This window comes from Maudiozyma barnettii (genome assembly GCF_903064755.1).
Source record: "Maudiozyma barnettii strain CLIB 1767 genome assembly, contig: KABA2_04, whole genome shotgun sequence".
NCBI lineage: Eukaryota > Fungi > Ascomycota > Saccharomycetes > Saccharomycetales > Saccharomycetaceae > Maudiozyma > Maudiozyma barnettii.
This window is the reverse complement of record NW_024545241.1, coordinates 1,127,114-1,140,752: the sequence shown is the minus strand read 5'-3', so window position 1 is coordinate 1,140,752 and position 13,639 is coordinate 1,127,114. Positions and strand designations below refer to the sequence as shown.

The following is a 13,639-nucleotide window of genomic DNA, read 5'->3' as shown; positions in this document are numbered from 1 at the left end:
TGGCACGTGTAGAAATCACGTGCTCTTCCCACCTTTTTAGGTATTTTGGAAACGCACTCCTACAGAAAAATCCACAGAACACAGTTGTACTCCTCTCCCATTTGCCGAAAGTAAATAAACCAAATCCAAAAAAACAAAGATCTAAATTGTGATGGAATATTTGAGCCCTTAAAAGGAAAAGTATTTAAACTGAAAGGGAAGGAAAAAAGTTTCATTTTCTCACACGTGGATATCACGTTGTTTACAATCTAATCGACCTTTGTTTACTGTTTTTTTAAAGGGTCTACTACTATTCTTATATTGATCTTCCAAACATACAAAGGACTAGACATATTCACATCATTGTATATAATAAAATTTGATAGTTATAAGATGAATTCCATAAGTAATAGAAACGATGAACCAACTGAGGAAGATATCGATAAGAGATTGCGTGATAATTACGACGATATCGAAGAGGCTCATGGTAATCTTAAGAAACAGAAATTAAGCGAAGAAAATGTAAATCATAATGGTGGTAATGCTGATGATGACAACGACGATGCAGCAGCTGTCGCCGCTAGTACTGTAGCACACAGCGAAGACTCCAATATTGATTCTGAGCTTCTAGGTGAAAATCAACATGATGATGACGGAGACCACGATGTCAGCTTACAACATGCTGAAGATGTCAATAATGCTCACCATGATGTTGAGGATGTAGCTAGTGCTGCTGTATCCGCTACATATGATGATCTATTGCAAAATGAGAATGCTAATCATAATAATGTTGATGTATCATTACAAGAGGCGGAGACTGCCCTTCCTTCTCATGATAAATTAGATATTCCTGAATCTAAAATTGACATGGCTGGAAATGATAACGAGGAGATGAAAATGACTGAAGAAGCCGTTGCGGATAACGATAATTCTAACTCTCTGTCCGGTGTTACCACTGGTGATGACAATACTTCAATCGCTATAGCGAGAGATATCGACGAAGCACGTAAAAGGCTTGCAAAGAGAGGCCGTAAACCTGCACCAATCACTGGCACCGATGAATGGAAGAAACAACGTAGAGATTCTCATAAAGAAGTGGAGAGACGTCGTAGAGAGAGTATTAATCATCACATTAATAATTTAAGTTTATTGTTACCCGTAAAAGAAACTAGCAAAGCTGCCATTTTAGCTCGTGCATCTGAATATATTGAAAAATTAAAGGAGACTGAGAATGCTAATATTGAAAAATGGACCTTACAAAAATTATTAAGTGAACAAACTGCTTCTCAGCTGGCTACAGCAAAAGAAAAACTAGAAGAAGAACTTGGTCATGCTTTCAAAGAAATAGATTATTTGAAAAGGTTATTAGAAGAAAACCACATAGAATTGCCAGATGATATGTTGCATGATAACAAGAATCATCAATCAAAGAAGGACGATTGATTATTCATCTCGAAAGGTTATCTTCCAATCAAACATAAAAATCAAAGGTTGTATAATTAAATAATCATTACATATGTATACATATACATTCATCTTTATTTCTTAAAGAAATGATATTACCAAACTATCGTCAAATCTAAATATATAATATAAAATTGTTAATGATAATAACAAATTCGTTAAACAAATGGACTAGAATCTTCATTGTGTTTAAAAAAAGAAAAGACTGCATTAATAAAAAAATTTACATGTCCTTTTACAAATTTTGAAAATCTTTTAGTATTTTAATCAAATATGGATGATACTAAAATTCGGTCCTCAACGAATTTATTGCAGCCCAAACTGTTGAGGGAAGAATAGCCTGAAATAATTAAATGTCAAATATTAAAATTTCTACTTATTATTTTATCAGAGCAATAAATCACAAGATGTCAAACTCCACAACGGATGCGCCTCTTTTCTTTTCTTCTTCTTATTAATTACTAAAATAGTGAAAATGCCAAGCCTTAATACGTCAACGCATTTTTAATCTTTAGCCGAGTGAATGGAGGCTTTCAAGAAAAAAGAAGCTACAGAAATCATCTCAAACTAAAGTTGGCCAGAAAAATATTTGATAATAGGGACTATTCGTACAACGCGAAAAGTGATTATGATTACTCTTCAGCGAAGTTGAATTAAGTATTGTTGATGCAACTTTCAGCCGCTAAATTCCATAGAACTCTTTAATTCGAATGTTCAAACACCCTAAGACATGGCAGGTCTGAAATCTTTTACCATTTCTACCTTAGGTAAATATTCATTGATAATCATATCTTCACAATATAGTTTATAACATCAAGAGTTCAGTATGTTCGACATTCTCTTCATATTGATATATGGATACTGTAGATTAAATAATACAGTAAACTACAATATCTTATCGGCAACGCACAGAAGGGTCAGAAAATTATCATATTATAGAGCTGCCCATTATGATTTTCTTTGTATAAGTCAAAGAAAAGTTTACCTCAATAGCTTCGGCTAGATCTCCAAAAAGAAACCCTAACCTGTAAAGGTCAACATCGCTATATAATATTTATGAGTTGAGCTCCCCGGTTTCAAGTTCAATTATATATGCATATGTGTAGTTGCTTAGGTACGCTATCTGTCTGCCTTTCTGTTTGTCTCTCTTTTTTGCGATTGCTGAATGCGCGAATCTCCACGGAGATCGAACAGGACATTAAACGAATAATGAGTTTCGCTGTTTTTTAAGAAGAAAATCTTGTAATTTTTACAAAGTCCCTCAAATGCAACAATGGATGAGGCGGGCAGGACCTTTTTTATTTATTTATTAAGGTAGCTTATTGCCATTTGGCTCTCTATTGACTGATTTGCTGCTGTCTTTATTGGGGTTTCAGTACTTCTGTTATCTCTTTAAATTTCTACAGATACAAACATGATAGCTACCTCTATGTGCCCTTTTTTGTACTGAGTCAGCCAGTGGAAATTCTTAAAAATCTTTGTTCAGTTAGCATTGAATTATTTACAACATTATATTATGTACATTATCTTTTTCTTTATTTTTCTTATTTTTATTTTCCCTTGGCATTATCACCAAAAGTGAGAATTTATCCAAAACGTATAAGTATCATTACAACGACATATACAAATTGGAGGCTTAAGTGATTCATGTATCTGTTTGTGTTTTAAACACCAATTTGCTAATTAATTATATTTGCCTGTTTGTTTGTTTTTTGCCAAGAGCTGTCAGGAATCTTCCGAAAAATCTCACTAATTGCTACGCACTTTTCTTCTCATTTAAGGAAGTCTGAACCTAAAGTTATTCAATTGTGGAATAGAATAGAATTGTTATACTGGTTATATAATATTGTGAAATTTGATTAAATTAAGTTTATTATTAACTATTGATTGTTATTGGGCTGAGTGAAAATTTATTTGAATATTGATTATCACAAGCACACAATTTTTTATATAAAATACATTTCTATGAAACTTTGACAATCCATTTCGTTTTGTTTTCTCTATATTTTTGAACTGATCAATTATTATCGTTTTCTTTTATTGACACAACACAACAATTCAAATCATTGCTATATCTTATTAACTTCAAGTTTATCTATTTATTACATTTGACATATATTTTGAACATAATGAAGATACACATTTTTAGACGTATATTACACACTATATTAATTCGAATAAATCAAAAAACATTTCGTCAAAATTTATTGATTAGTTTGGGAATTTATTCAGTTATATCCATTATATATGTCTACCGTGTAGCATTATATGGTGAAGAAGATTCATTTAATTCATTCTTTAAACCTCTTTTTGTTATAATACCTTTATCCTTAAGTACAGGCACCAATACTAAAATATTAACATATCCAACCAATTTAACCGAAGCAACAGAATTATATGAAAAACTAAGATATGATACATCAGGAAGATGGATTGATGAATACTATTTAAAATCAAATCTATTGACTGTAACGATAGGTACTGATAAAGGTAAAATATTGAATTCTGTTGATGACTTACAATTTTATAACAGTGATCCAAGATTAGTTTGGTCAGTATATTTGAATAATGTTATGAATTATGGAGTCACAAATGATTATATTATGCCTTTCTCATGGTATGATTTTGCAGATTTTACTATGTATAACAGATTAATCTCAATAAAGGAGAAACATTCAAGTACTATACAATGCTCTATTCTATTACATCCCTCATTCGATAAAACTAATTTAGAAAGATGGGAAAAAGATATAGGCGAAGAATTATTCCATTCGGAGAGATTTAAATACGATGATCCCTTTTGGTACAGATCCTCAAAAAGTTTTACTAATGTCGCTGTTAATGTTCCATCGAATTATTGTGAATTATTACCAACGAATAATACTCATTTCAATTTACCATTAAATTTAACGGCATCTATGGAACGTGTGAGACCAGAAGTATTTGATCTACAAGCAAGACACTATCTTTTAAACACAGTTCATAACCCATTATCAATAACATTACTGCAAAGTGATGATTATGTCTATCAAATCGATGTTAAACAAGAAGATCGTTCCAATATGGCCGAAAATAGAATGTTACATGAATATATCGAACAACAACCTCGTGACAAAATTAATCAAGATATAAAATTCGATCATGATGCAATGTATTCCAATTTCATATCAAGTGACATATCAGAAAAATTTAAAGTTACGATTCCAGGATTAAATAAAAATGTTTATGATGAAGATTCTGTGAATCTCGAACTTGAAGATTTTAAATTTGATGCCAAAGGTAAGATAACGGAACTGAAGGGAAAAGGTATATCGAATTTAACAGCTCATGATAAGCATTATCTTGAGAGTTTAGAGGTTTCGATTAACACTCATCCATCAATGGCTTCAAAATATTTCAAAGAACCTGGTGGGATTGTTCAATTCAAATCTATGGGACACCACAGGGATCAGAGATTTTTTCATGGAGCATTAATATATGAGCAAGTCGAATATTCTGCAAAGCTGAATTCAATGATTCGTACTTTTCAAAAATTCATTAAAGCGAATGGCCTTATCTCTTGGTTATCTCATGGTACGTTATATGGTCAATTATATAATGGTTTAGCATTCCCATGGGACAATGATTTTGATTTACAAATGCCATTAAAACATTTGCATTATATGGCCCAATACTTTAATCAAAGTATAATCATGGAGGACCCTAGAGAAGGTAATGGGAGGTTTTTACTTGATGTTGGTACGTCTATTACTGTGCGTAGACATGGTAATGGTTTTAACAATATTGATGCAAGATTTATCGATATCAATTCTGGTCTGTATATTGACATCACAGCTTTAGCAGTCACCGCCGATGTTATTCCAATAAGAAAATTTGATTTCTATGATATGGAAAAAGCCAAAGATATAAAACTGTCAGATGAAGTTCAAAATCCAACAAAGGAAGTGATAGACAATTACTATGATGCCTACACTGGTCTAGCAAAATTATCCATTGCTCAACTAAGAGATTATGTCGCCGAACATCAAAGAGATTTTGATATAAACAGTGTTGATCAAATAATGAAGATTTATAACGATGAAATTAAAAACTTACCTACTGCGGACACCGTATCAAGGAACCTTACAGAAGTTCAACGTTATATTTTTAATGAAAAATTAACTATGGTCAATTGTAGAAATAACCATTTTAACACTTTGGAAATGTTATCTCCCTTAAAACCAAGTATGTTTCACGGTGTACCTGTCTTAGTACCACACAAAGTGATATCATCTATGAAGATAGAGTATACGGTTTCTCCTATATATGGTTATAATGCTTATGAAATGCATACATTCACCGCCAAATTAAATCACTGGGTCCCTAATTCAATTATGAATATCATTAGAAATGTTGTTAATGATAACTCCTTGTTTCCAGTACATTCCAATCTAAAGACATTTAGGTTCAATGATTTACTTAGTGTATTTAAAAATATGCTAATTTCTAGGGAGTTTGATACCTTTACTGTGATACACAATGCCTTTGATACTGTAACATATCGTCAAAAAGAAATAGAGATAGAATATGACAATAAAATGAGTGTTGAGGATAAAAAGAAATATCTACAACAATTAAGGACAGAATTTTCTAAGAATATGAACTCTCCTGCTAAGGATCCAATGCTGTTACAGTATGAACAATCCTTATGGGATAGATACGAAAAAAACGCAGATGTTATTGAGATAGATACATTAGTTAATACAATCAATGAGAAAATATTAAAACAGAGATGGAAGGCATATAGTATGCTTTATGAAAGAACATATTTCAAGATTGATGATCAATATCTGGATAATATTGGATTAGAATTGTTTGAAAATTCAAAAGAGGAAGGGGGGAAAATATTTCAAGGGGATGCTTCCTTAGATTAGAAAGTTCTAATACAGATCGACACCTAATATCACCATCAAAGCATATATATTTAAATAATTATCATGATTTCATCATTTAAATAATATAGATTTACAACATAAATACACATTCTTATCATACATAGATTCACAAATTATTATTTAATTGCACCGTTTTTTAAAGTTATCTCTCTATTTCAAACTGAATATCTCTTACAATTATACCTTCTTTTCCCTTTCCTAAATTCCCATATAATTCAACACTAGGGTTTGTTGAATCAAGCCTTTTATTATCATCCTTTGTTAACTCCTCCATGTCAAAATCTTCGCGACCATTGAATTTATAAATACCTGAACTACCAGCAAAGAGAGTGTCTCCACCTTCTACACCACATCTATTAGCGTTTACCATAATTGTATTTCTATTAGCAAATTCCCAGTATTTATTCTTTGAGGTACCCATATAAGATGGGCGATTTAGTTCTTCAAATATATTAGACAAGCTTTTTCTTGCAGCCCAATTTTTTCTTACATTTAATTGCAAGAATGGTAGAAATCTAAGCAACCAGTAATTTACATTGGTCATATCAGGTTTCGACAACTCATTGTAAGTGTGTCCAATATCCGATGACCCGGTAGGGATGCGAGCTGTTTTATTGTTATTATCTAAATCCAATTGAAAATCAGATTGTGAGCCTATTATTGGTAATCCTTGTGATTCCAAAACATTTTCAATATTCTTCAATTTTTTAGGTATATCATTATTAGAATCATTATCTAATTCATAATCTTGCTTTGTTACGGATGAACTATGTAACCATGCCATTGGACATATAATAAGTTCCACTCTTTTATCTAAATTAAATGAAGCAAATTCACAATCATTAAATGGTGCTTCAAATTTGTAAGGGCTAAGATCCATGCATATACCAATGGAGGTATTCAACTCGACATCAATAGGTTCATTATTCATATTTCCTACTCTTCTACCCTTTTTCTTGAAAATAAGAGGAAAATTTTGGAATTGTTTTGGATTTTCTGAACATCCCCAATTATCTTCTGTAAAATACAGAAACGATTTTCTATAATTAAATATTAGTTCACCTTGAGGTGAAACGACTGCAGCTGAGTTAAACAATATTTTTTTTGATTCTGTTTCACTTTCAGGGTAGCCGATTATTGTATAACAATTAAACATCTTCGAAACATTCTGCGCAAACTTAAAAGATGGACTTTCTTTAGTAGTATGTGTATAAGGAAGAATATGATCTCTTGACATAAAATTATAACCAGTAAGAGCAAATTCCGGAAACACAATCATATCCACATTTTTATTTCCATCTCTCGTTTCTAACTTGGCTTTGAACTGATTCAAGAGCATCTTAGCCCTGGATATAGTTTCATTTACCTTACCTATTTGTGGGTTCAATTGAACAGCAGCAATAGACAAATCTACCAAAATTTTATTAGCGGGTTTCATTAAATTTCATTTAAATTTATTATATTTCAAAAACAATCATCGAATAAATTTAGAATACATATACGTTTAACAAATAAATTAGTCCAACTTGAACTTGAGGTAACGTCTCCTTTTAGGTTTCGAAATAAAATCTGTCTTATATTGGTGGACTTAGTATGACGGGCACCATCGAAATTATTGCCGTGCGGTTAAAAACTGAGAATTAATAATTTCCCAAGATATACATACATATATAGTACAAGTTCATTAGAAAATAGTTTGAAACCATTTTGAAGACAACAAAAATAGTAAACACTGTCAAGAAAGTATATTTTTAATATAATATCGTTATATTTAGGAACAATAATACATTAATTATAGCAATGGTATTTTCAACTGGATATAATCGTCGTAAAACAGATATGCATAAAAGATCCTTTAAACCACTTACATTGACCCGAACTGGATATATCAAACCTAAATCAACTACATCGAAAAGTAGTGATAGAACTGAAAATAAAACAAAGATTAATCACAAAAACAAAAATGAAATACCCAAGAAAAAGCTCCATTGTATGCAAGAATCAACCAAATTTATTCCTCAGGTTCAAGAATCGCTAGTGATTTCCGGAGTACGTGATCCGAAGAATCAATTAAGCTCATTAGTAAGTAATGCTAAAAAGAATATGGATTCCTTAAATGAACGTAACAACAGAATCAAGAATGCTAAAAAGCAATCACGTAGCAGATATGGCTGGTAGATTAAAGGGCAATTATTATATATTCAAGTGTTTCTAATTTTCAATCCATCGAACATCACCCTGAACGAGGCGGCATAAATTTTTCAGTTTCTAATTTTTTCGCTTGAAAAATTTTGCGATGCTTTCACATCCAAAACATTGAAAAGTGTAATAGCATTCTATAAGGCGATGAGATACTTTGCAAACTCAATAAAGGTTATTAGTTTGTAGTTTTCAAAGTGAGTTGTGGTTACTTTGTTGAATACTTCTTTTATATTGTTGACTGTTACTCTAGGGGCTAAGATTCTGGTAACCTTTCTCGTTTTATTTGATTTACTAAAAGAAAAAAATAGATATGTCTGTGGTTGGTTCTCTTATATTTTGTCTAGATTGTGGTAATCTATTAGATAACCCCAGTACTGTTCAAACTGCAAATATTGAATGTTCACAATGCCAGGCTACATACCCTAAGGCGGAATTCTCTAATTTGAAGGTTATCACCTCCACTGCAGAGGATGCATTCCCATCTACCTTGAGATCTAAAAGATCTGTTGTTAAGACTACATTGAAGAAGGATGAACTTACAGATGGTGCCATTATTAACGAAAAGTGTCCTAAATGTGGTAACGATGAAATGCATTACCATACTTTACAATTAAGATCCGCTGATGAAGGTGCTACTGTCTTTTATACATGTACATCCTGTGGTTACAAATTTAGAACAAATAATTGAGGTTGGCTCTCATTTGCAAAAGATAATATAAACCTAAACGTATATTTAATTTATCTTTCCTTAATCAACTTTTCTTTCCTACATACCATATATTATTGCATATATCCTCATAAATCGGCCCGATAATCCTTCGTTATATAGGATTTCTTAGAAACCCATTCTCCATCAAATATATATATAAATATATATATATATTAAATATTTTATAATATTTTTAACTCCTCATTTGCCTGACTCTAGCCACACCTTTCACGGAAATAGCTAAGTGACGGTTTGTTCTTGTCATAGCAAACTAGTTGTTTCGTGGTACACGATCTTTCAAGACGACTTTTCTAAGAAGCGAAAATTTTTTGGAAAACGGTGTGGCGAATAACAATATCTCTACATACAAAAATATACCTATAAGAGTACCAACAGAGGTGATCTGTTTGCATTTATTGAAATAGTGTCGTGACCTTTTGCCATAACTGAGCAGTGTTAAAATTACAACAAACTTCTAATAACTAATCGATTACATAATGGCTCAAGCTCGTCCTCAAACAATGGAGATGCCAGACCTTTCCAACGCCATCGTTGCACAAGATGAAATGGGTAGACCATTTATCATCGTGAAGGATCAAGGTAATAAGAAAAGACAACACGGTATTGAGGCTAAGAAATCGCATATCCTGGCGGCAAGATCTGTTGCTTCAATCATTAAGAGTTCATTAGGTCCTCGTGGTTTGGATAAAATTTTAATTTCACCAGATGGTGATATTACCATCACCAATGATGGTGCCACAATTCTTTCTCAAATGGAACTTGATAATGAAATAGCAAAACTGTTAGTTCAATTGTCAAAGTCTCAAGATGATGAAATCGGTGATGGTACTACAGGTGTTGTTGTATTAGCTAGTGCATTACTTGATCAAGCTCTCGAATTAATTGAAAAAGGTATCCACCCAATTAAAGTAGCAAATGGTTTTGATGAAGCTGCCAAACTAGCTATTTCAACACTAGAAGCCACTGCTACCGACGTTGCAACCGATAAAGTACAATTCCAAGAACATATATTCAAGGCAGCAAGAACATCTCTTGGTTCCAAGATCGTCTCTAAGGATCATGATAAATTTGCAAACATGGCTGTTGATGCAGTTACCTCCGTATTGGTCGCAGATAAAAAAGATGTTGATTTCGATTTAATTAAGTTGCAAGGTAGGGTTGGTGGTTCAATAGATGATTCCTCCCTAATAAATGGTGTTATTCTAGATAAAGATTTTTCACATCCACAAATGCCAAAAGTAGTTCTTCCAAAAGAAGGGAAAACAGATGTAAAATTGGCAATTCTAACTTGTCCCTTTGAACCACCTAAACCAAAGACTAAACATAAATTAGATATTTCTTCCGTTGAAGAATACCAAAAGTTACAAACATATGAGCAAGATAAATTTAAAGAAATGATTAACTACGTTAAAGAAGCCGGTGCCGATGTTGTTATTTGTCAATGGGGTTTTGATGATGAAGCTAACCATCTTCTTTTGCAAAACGATTTACCTGCTGTTAGATGGGTCGGTGGTCAAGAACTAGAACAAATTGCTATTGCCACTAATGGTCGTATTGTTCCTCGTTTCCAAGATTTAACTGCAGACAAACTAGGTTCTTGTTCAAAGATATATGAAATGGAGTTTGGTACTACAAAGGATCGTATGCTAGCTATTGAACAAAACGAACAAGCCATTAAATCTAAAACTGTTACCTGTTTGATCCGTGGTTCTAACAAAATGATTGTAGATGAAGCTCAACGTGCCCTGCATGATTCTTTATGTGTTGTACGTAATCTAGTAAGAGACTCTCGTGTTGTATACGGGGGTGGTGCTGCTGAAGTTACTATGTCTAGAGCTGTATCGGAGGAAGCTGATAGACAGCGTGGCATCGATCAATATGCTTTCCGTGGTTTTGCACAAGCACTAGATACAATTCCTATGACTTTGGCTGAGAATTCTGGTTTGGACCCTATCAAGACTTTATCCTCTATTAAGAGTAAACAAATTAAAGAAAATGTATCTTATTTCGGTGTAGACTGCCTAGGAAATGACACTAATAATATGATAGATTTGTTTGTTGTTGATCCATTTATTGGTAAGAAGCAACAGATTTCACTTGCCACCCAACTTTGTAGAATGATTCTAAAGATCGACAACGTTATTATTAGTGGTAAAGACGAATATTAATCATAAATAAGTAATAAATAAATAAATAAAAAACTTTAAAATAGCATTATTATCCATTCGTATCACTGTAAGTGATATATTATTTAGAATTTTGATTACCACAATATGTGATTGTAATATCTTATACAGGGGTATATAGAGCCTCGTAATAGATATAGTAGTTTATAAGGGTTCATTTTTTATTTGTTTACATATTTTCATTTCATTTTATACATATCACAACGAGGCGTCTCATTATTTTATAAATATATGATATATTCGGCATTATAAATTAAAAAATCTATACCATATTGAAAAGACTGAAATTTCTAACTATCTCTGGACCATATTCATCATAATCTTGTTTAGTATGACAGTAACTCTTGAATTCAGCTGTTTGAGCCAATAAAGAACCACCAAACCAAACGGCATTTCTTTGTTTTCTGTGAGATATAACAGATACATCGACACCTGTAGATTTTGTACCACTCAACAATTCACTCTGGGCAATTCTGTTGTTAACTATAGACTTTATATCTCTCTGTAGACGACGACCAAAATCCTTAAACATTGTGGAACCACCTGATAAAACGATATTGTTGTATAATGCCTTACGCACATCAATTGGACAAGCTTGGATGGTATGATCCACGGTAGTTGGTAATGGTGTTAAGAAATCGGAAGATGCGATTTCTGGGTTGAAGAAAATTTCAGGGGCCAAGAATCTTTCATAACCAACATCAACTACTTTCTTTTGAGTCTTTTCTTGGTTTTCAACGATGAATTGAGCAAACTTATCCGGGTTTTTATCGAATTTATTGAATTCTTTTACGATATCTGGACAAACGTAACAGTGTTCTTGTTTAATACGTTCAGCAGTTCTCAATGAAGTATCAGCTTCACCACGTTCTCTTAGCAATTGTTGGATAAATAGTGTAATATCCCTACCAGCAATTGGGATATTTTTAATTGCAGAACCGATAACAAAACCTTCTGCCACAGGGATAACATGTGTAACACCATCACCAGAATCTATAACAGTACCAGTCAATGATCTATCAGTGACTTTGGAGGAAGTCCAAGAAGCTGCCAATGCAAGCACAGCTTGAACAGCGATATATAGACCAGCACAGTTAAAGGATTCAAAGAAAATCTCCGCCACTTGTTCTCTGTTTTCTGGCGGGTTTAATGGTGGTTCGGTTAATAAGAAATAATGATCTTCTGGTTCAGTTCTTAAATATTTGAAGATGGAATTTTCCCAGAATCTTTCCATATGATCCCAATTTTCTACCTGACCATGTTTTATTGGGTAACTTAGAGAATAAGATGGACCTTGAGAGGCAATCAAAGCTTCATTACCAATATAAAAATCCAAATCTTCGGTACCCCTCTTACCTGCAAGATTATTGGATAATAACATACTAGAGTTCAAATTGTTAAAGGAGGTTGCTGAAGTAGAGTTACCAAAATATGGATTACCATTACCGGTGGCATTTGATCCCGAGGTAGAATTACTTGTCATCTTCTTTGAGGCAGTAGAATTACCTTGCGAGGTAGCAATTGCAGTTGGAAAGATCCAGGATGGAGAATCGTTCCCAGCAAAACCTAATTTGGTCAAACCAGTACCGTTATCCATAACAACGGCAGGATTATTAAGATATGACATATTGGTTGATGTAAATTGGTAATTGAGAAAGTTATTATAGACGCGGTAGTATTTATTCTTATATTTCAAACACTAATCAAAGTATACCAATCCTATGACCTTAAATTGAGATATCGAATTGTTAATTGATGGTTTAAAGTATCTCGTTTCTACTTAAAATCACCAAGTTATATTCAAGTTGTCTGTCTATCTGCCCTTCCAGTTCTTTAATCTGTATACAAAGCTCAAAGAAATCCCAGAAAGGGGCCGAATCCTCTCGCTTGGGAAAGAACTCCATTTAATTTTTTGTCAGAATTATATCACATTTGGGGTGTTACCCGAATATCAGGGTTTGATCCACTAAATCAATAAACCCTACTTTTACTATCAAGGAAAACAAAAATTGAAATTGAAATCCACCCGCTCAAGAAATAAATGACAATAATAACGGTGAAGACGATATAGTGGGTTAAATGGGAACTTGCAAATCAGATAAATTATTGGTTATTTTGATTTTTAACTTGTAGTTTAGATCTCT

General features: G+C 32.7%; 7 protein-coding genes across 7 annotated transcripts; 5 read left to right on the top strand and 2 right to left on the bottom strand.

Moving 5' to 3' along the window:
• Nucleotides 1–372: 372 nt before the first annotated feature.
• On the top strand, nucleotides 373–1,422 carry CBF1 (Cbf1p; the record flags this gene model as incomplete). Its single annotated transcript, XM_041550557.1, has 1 exon — nucleotides 373–1,422. One exon carries the CDS (start codon nucleotides 373–375, stop codon nucleotides 1,420–1,422), a length of 1,050 nt encoding a protein of 349 aa, XP_041406491.1.
• Nucleotides 1,423–3,572: 2,150 nt separating this feature from the next.
• On the top strand, nucleotides 3,573–6,356 carry MNN14 (Mnn14p; the record flags this gene model as incomplete). Its single annotated transcript, XM_041550556.1, has 1 exon — nucleotides 3,573–6,356. One exon carries the CDS (start codon nucleotides 3,573–3,575, stop codon nucleotides 6,354–6,356), a length of 2,784 nt encoding a protein of 927 aa, XP_041406490.1.
• A 163-nt stretch (nucleotides 6,357–6,519) lies between these two features.
• NTA1 (amidase) lies at nucleotides 6,520–7,815 on the bottom strand (the record flags this gene model as incomplete). Its single annotated transcript, XM_041550555.1, has 1 exon — nucleotides 6,520–7,815. The coding sequence occupies one exon, from the start codon at nucleotides 7,813–7,815 to the stop codon at nucleotides 6,520–6,522; it is 1,296 nt and encodes a 431-aa protein (XP_041406489.1).
• A 362-nt stretch (nucleotides 7,816–8,177) lies between these two features.
• On the top strand, nucleotides 8,178–8,555 carry KABA2_04S10956 (PRCC domain-containing protein; the record flags this gene model as incomplete). The annotated part of the gene is made up of 1 exon (XM_041550554.1): nucleotides 8,178–8,555. The coding sequence occupies one exon, from the start codon at nucleotides 8,178–8,180 to the stop codon at nucleotides 8,553–8,555; it is 378 nt and encodes a 125-aa protein (XP_041406488.1).
• A 334-nt stretch (nucleotides 8,556–8,889) lies between these two features.
• On the top strand, nucleotides 8,890–9,267 carry RPA12 (DNA-directed RNA polymerase I core subunit RPA12; the record flags this gene model as incomplete). Its single annotated transcript, XM_041550553.1, has 1 exon — nucleotides 8,890–9,267. The coding sequence occupies one exon, from the start codon at nucleotides 8,890–8,892 to the stop codon at nucleotides 9,265–9,267; it is 378 nt and encodes a 125-aa protein (XP_041406487.1).
• Nucleotides 9,268–9,785: 518 nt separating this feature from the next.
• Nucleotides 9,786–11,477, top strand: CCT5 (chaperonin-containing T-complex subunit CCT5; the record flags this gene model as incomplete). The annotated part of the gene is made up of 1 exon (XM_041550552.1): nucleotides 9,786–11,477. The coding sequence occupies one exon, from the start codon at nucleotides 9,786–9,788 to the stop codon at nucleotides 11,475–11,477; it is 1,692 nt and encodes a 563-aa protein (XP_041406486.1).
• Nucleotides 11,478–11,757: 280 nt separating this feature from the next.
• ARP3 (actin-related protein 3) lies at nucleotides 11,758–13,122 on the bottom strand (the record flags this gene model as incomplete). Its single annotated transcript, XM_041550551.1, has 1 exon — nucleotides 11,758–13,122. The coding sequence occupies one exon, from the start codon at nucleotides 13,120–13,122 to the stop codon at nucleotides 11,758–11,760; it is 1,365 nt and encodes a 454-aa protein (XP_041406485.1).
• Between the last annotated feature and the right edge of the window lie 517 nt (nucleotides 13,123–13,639).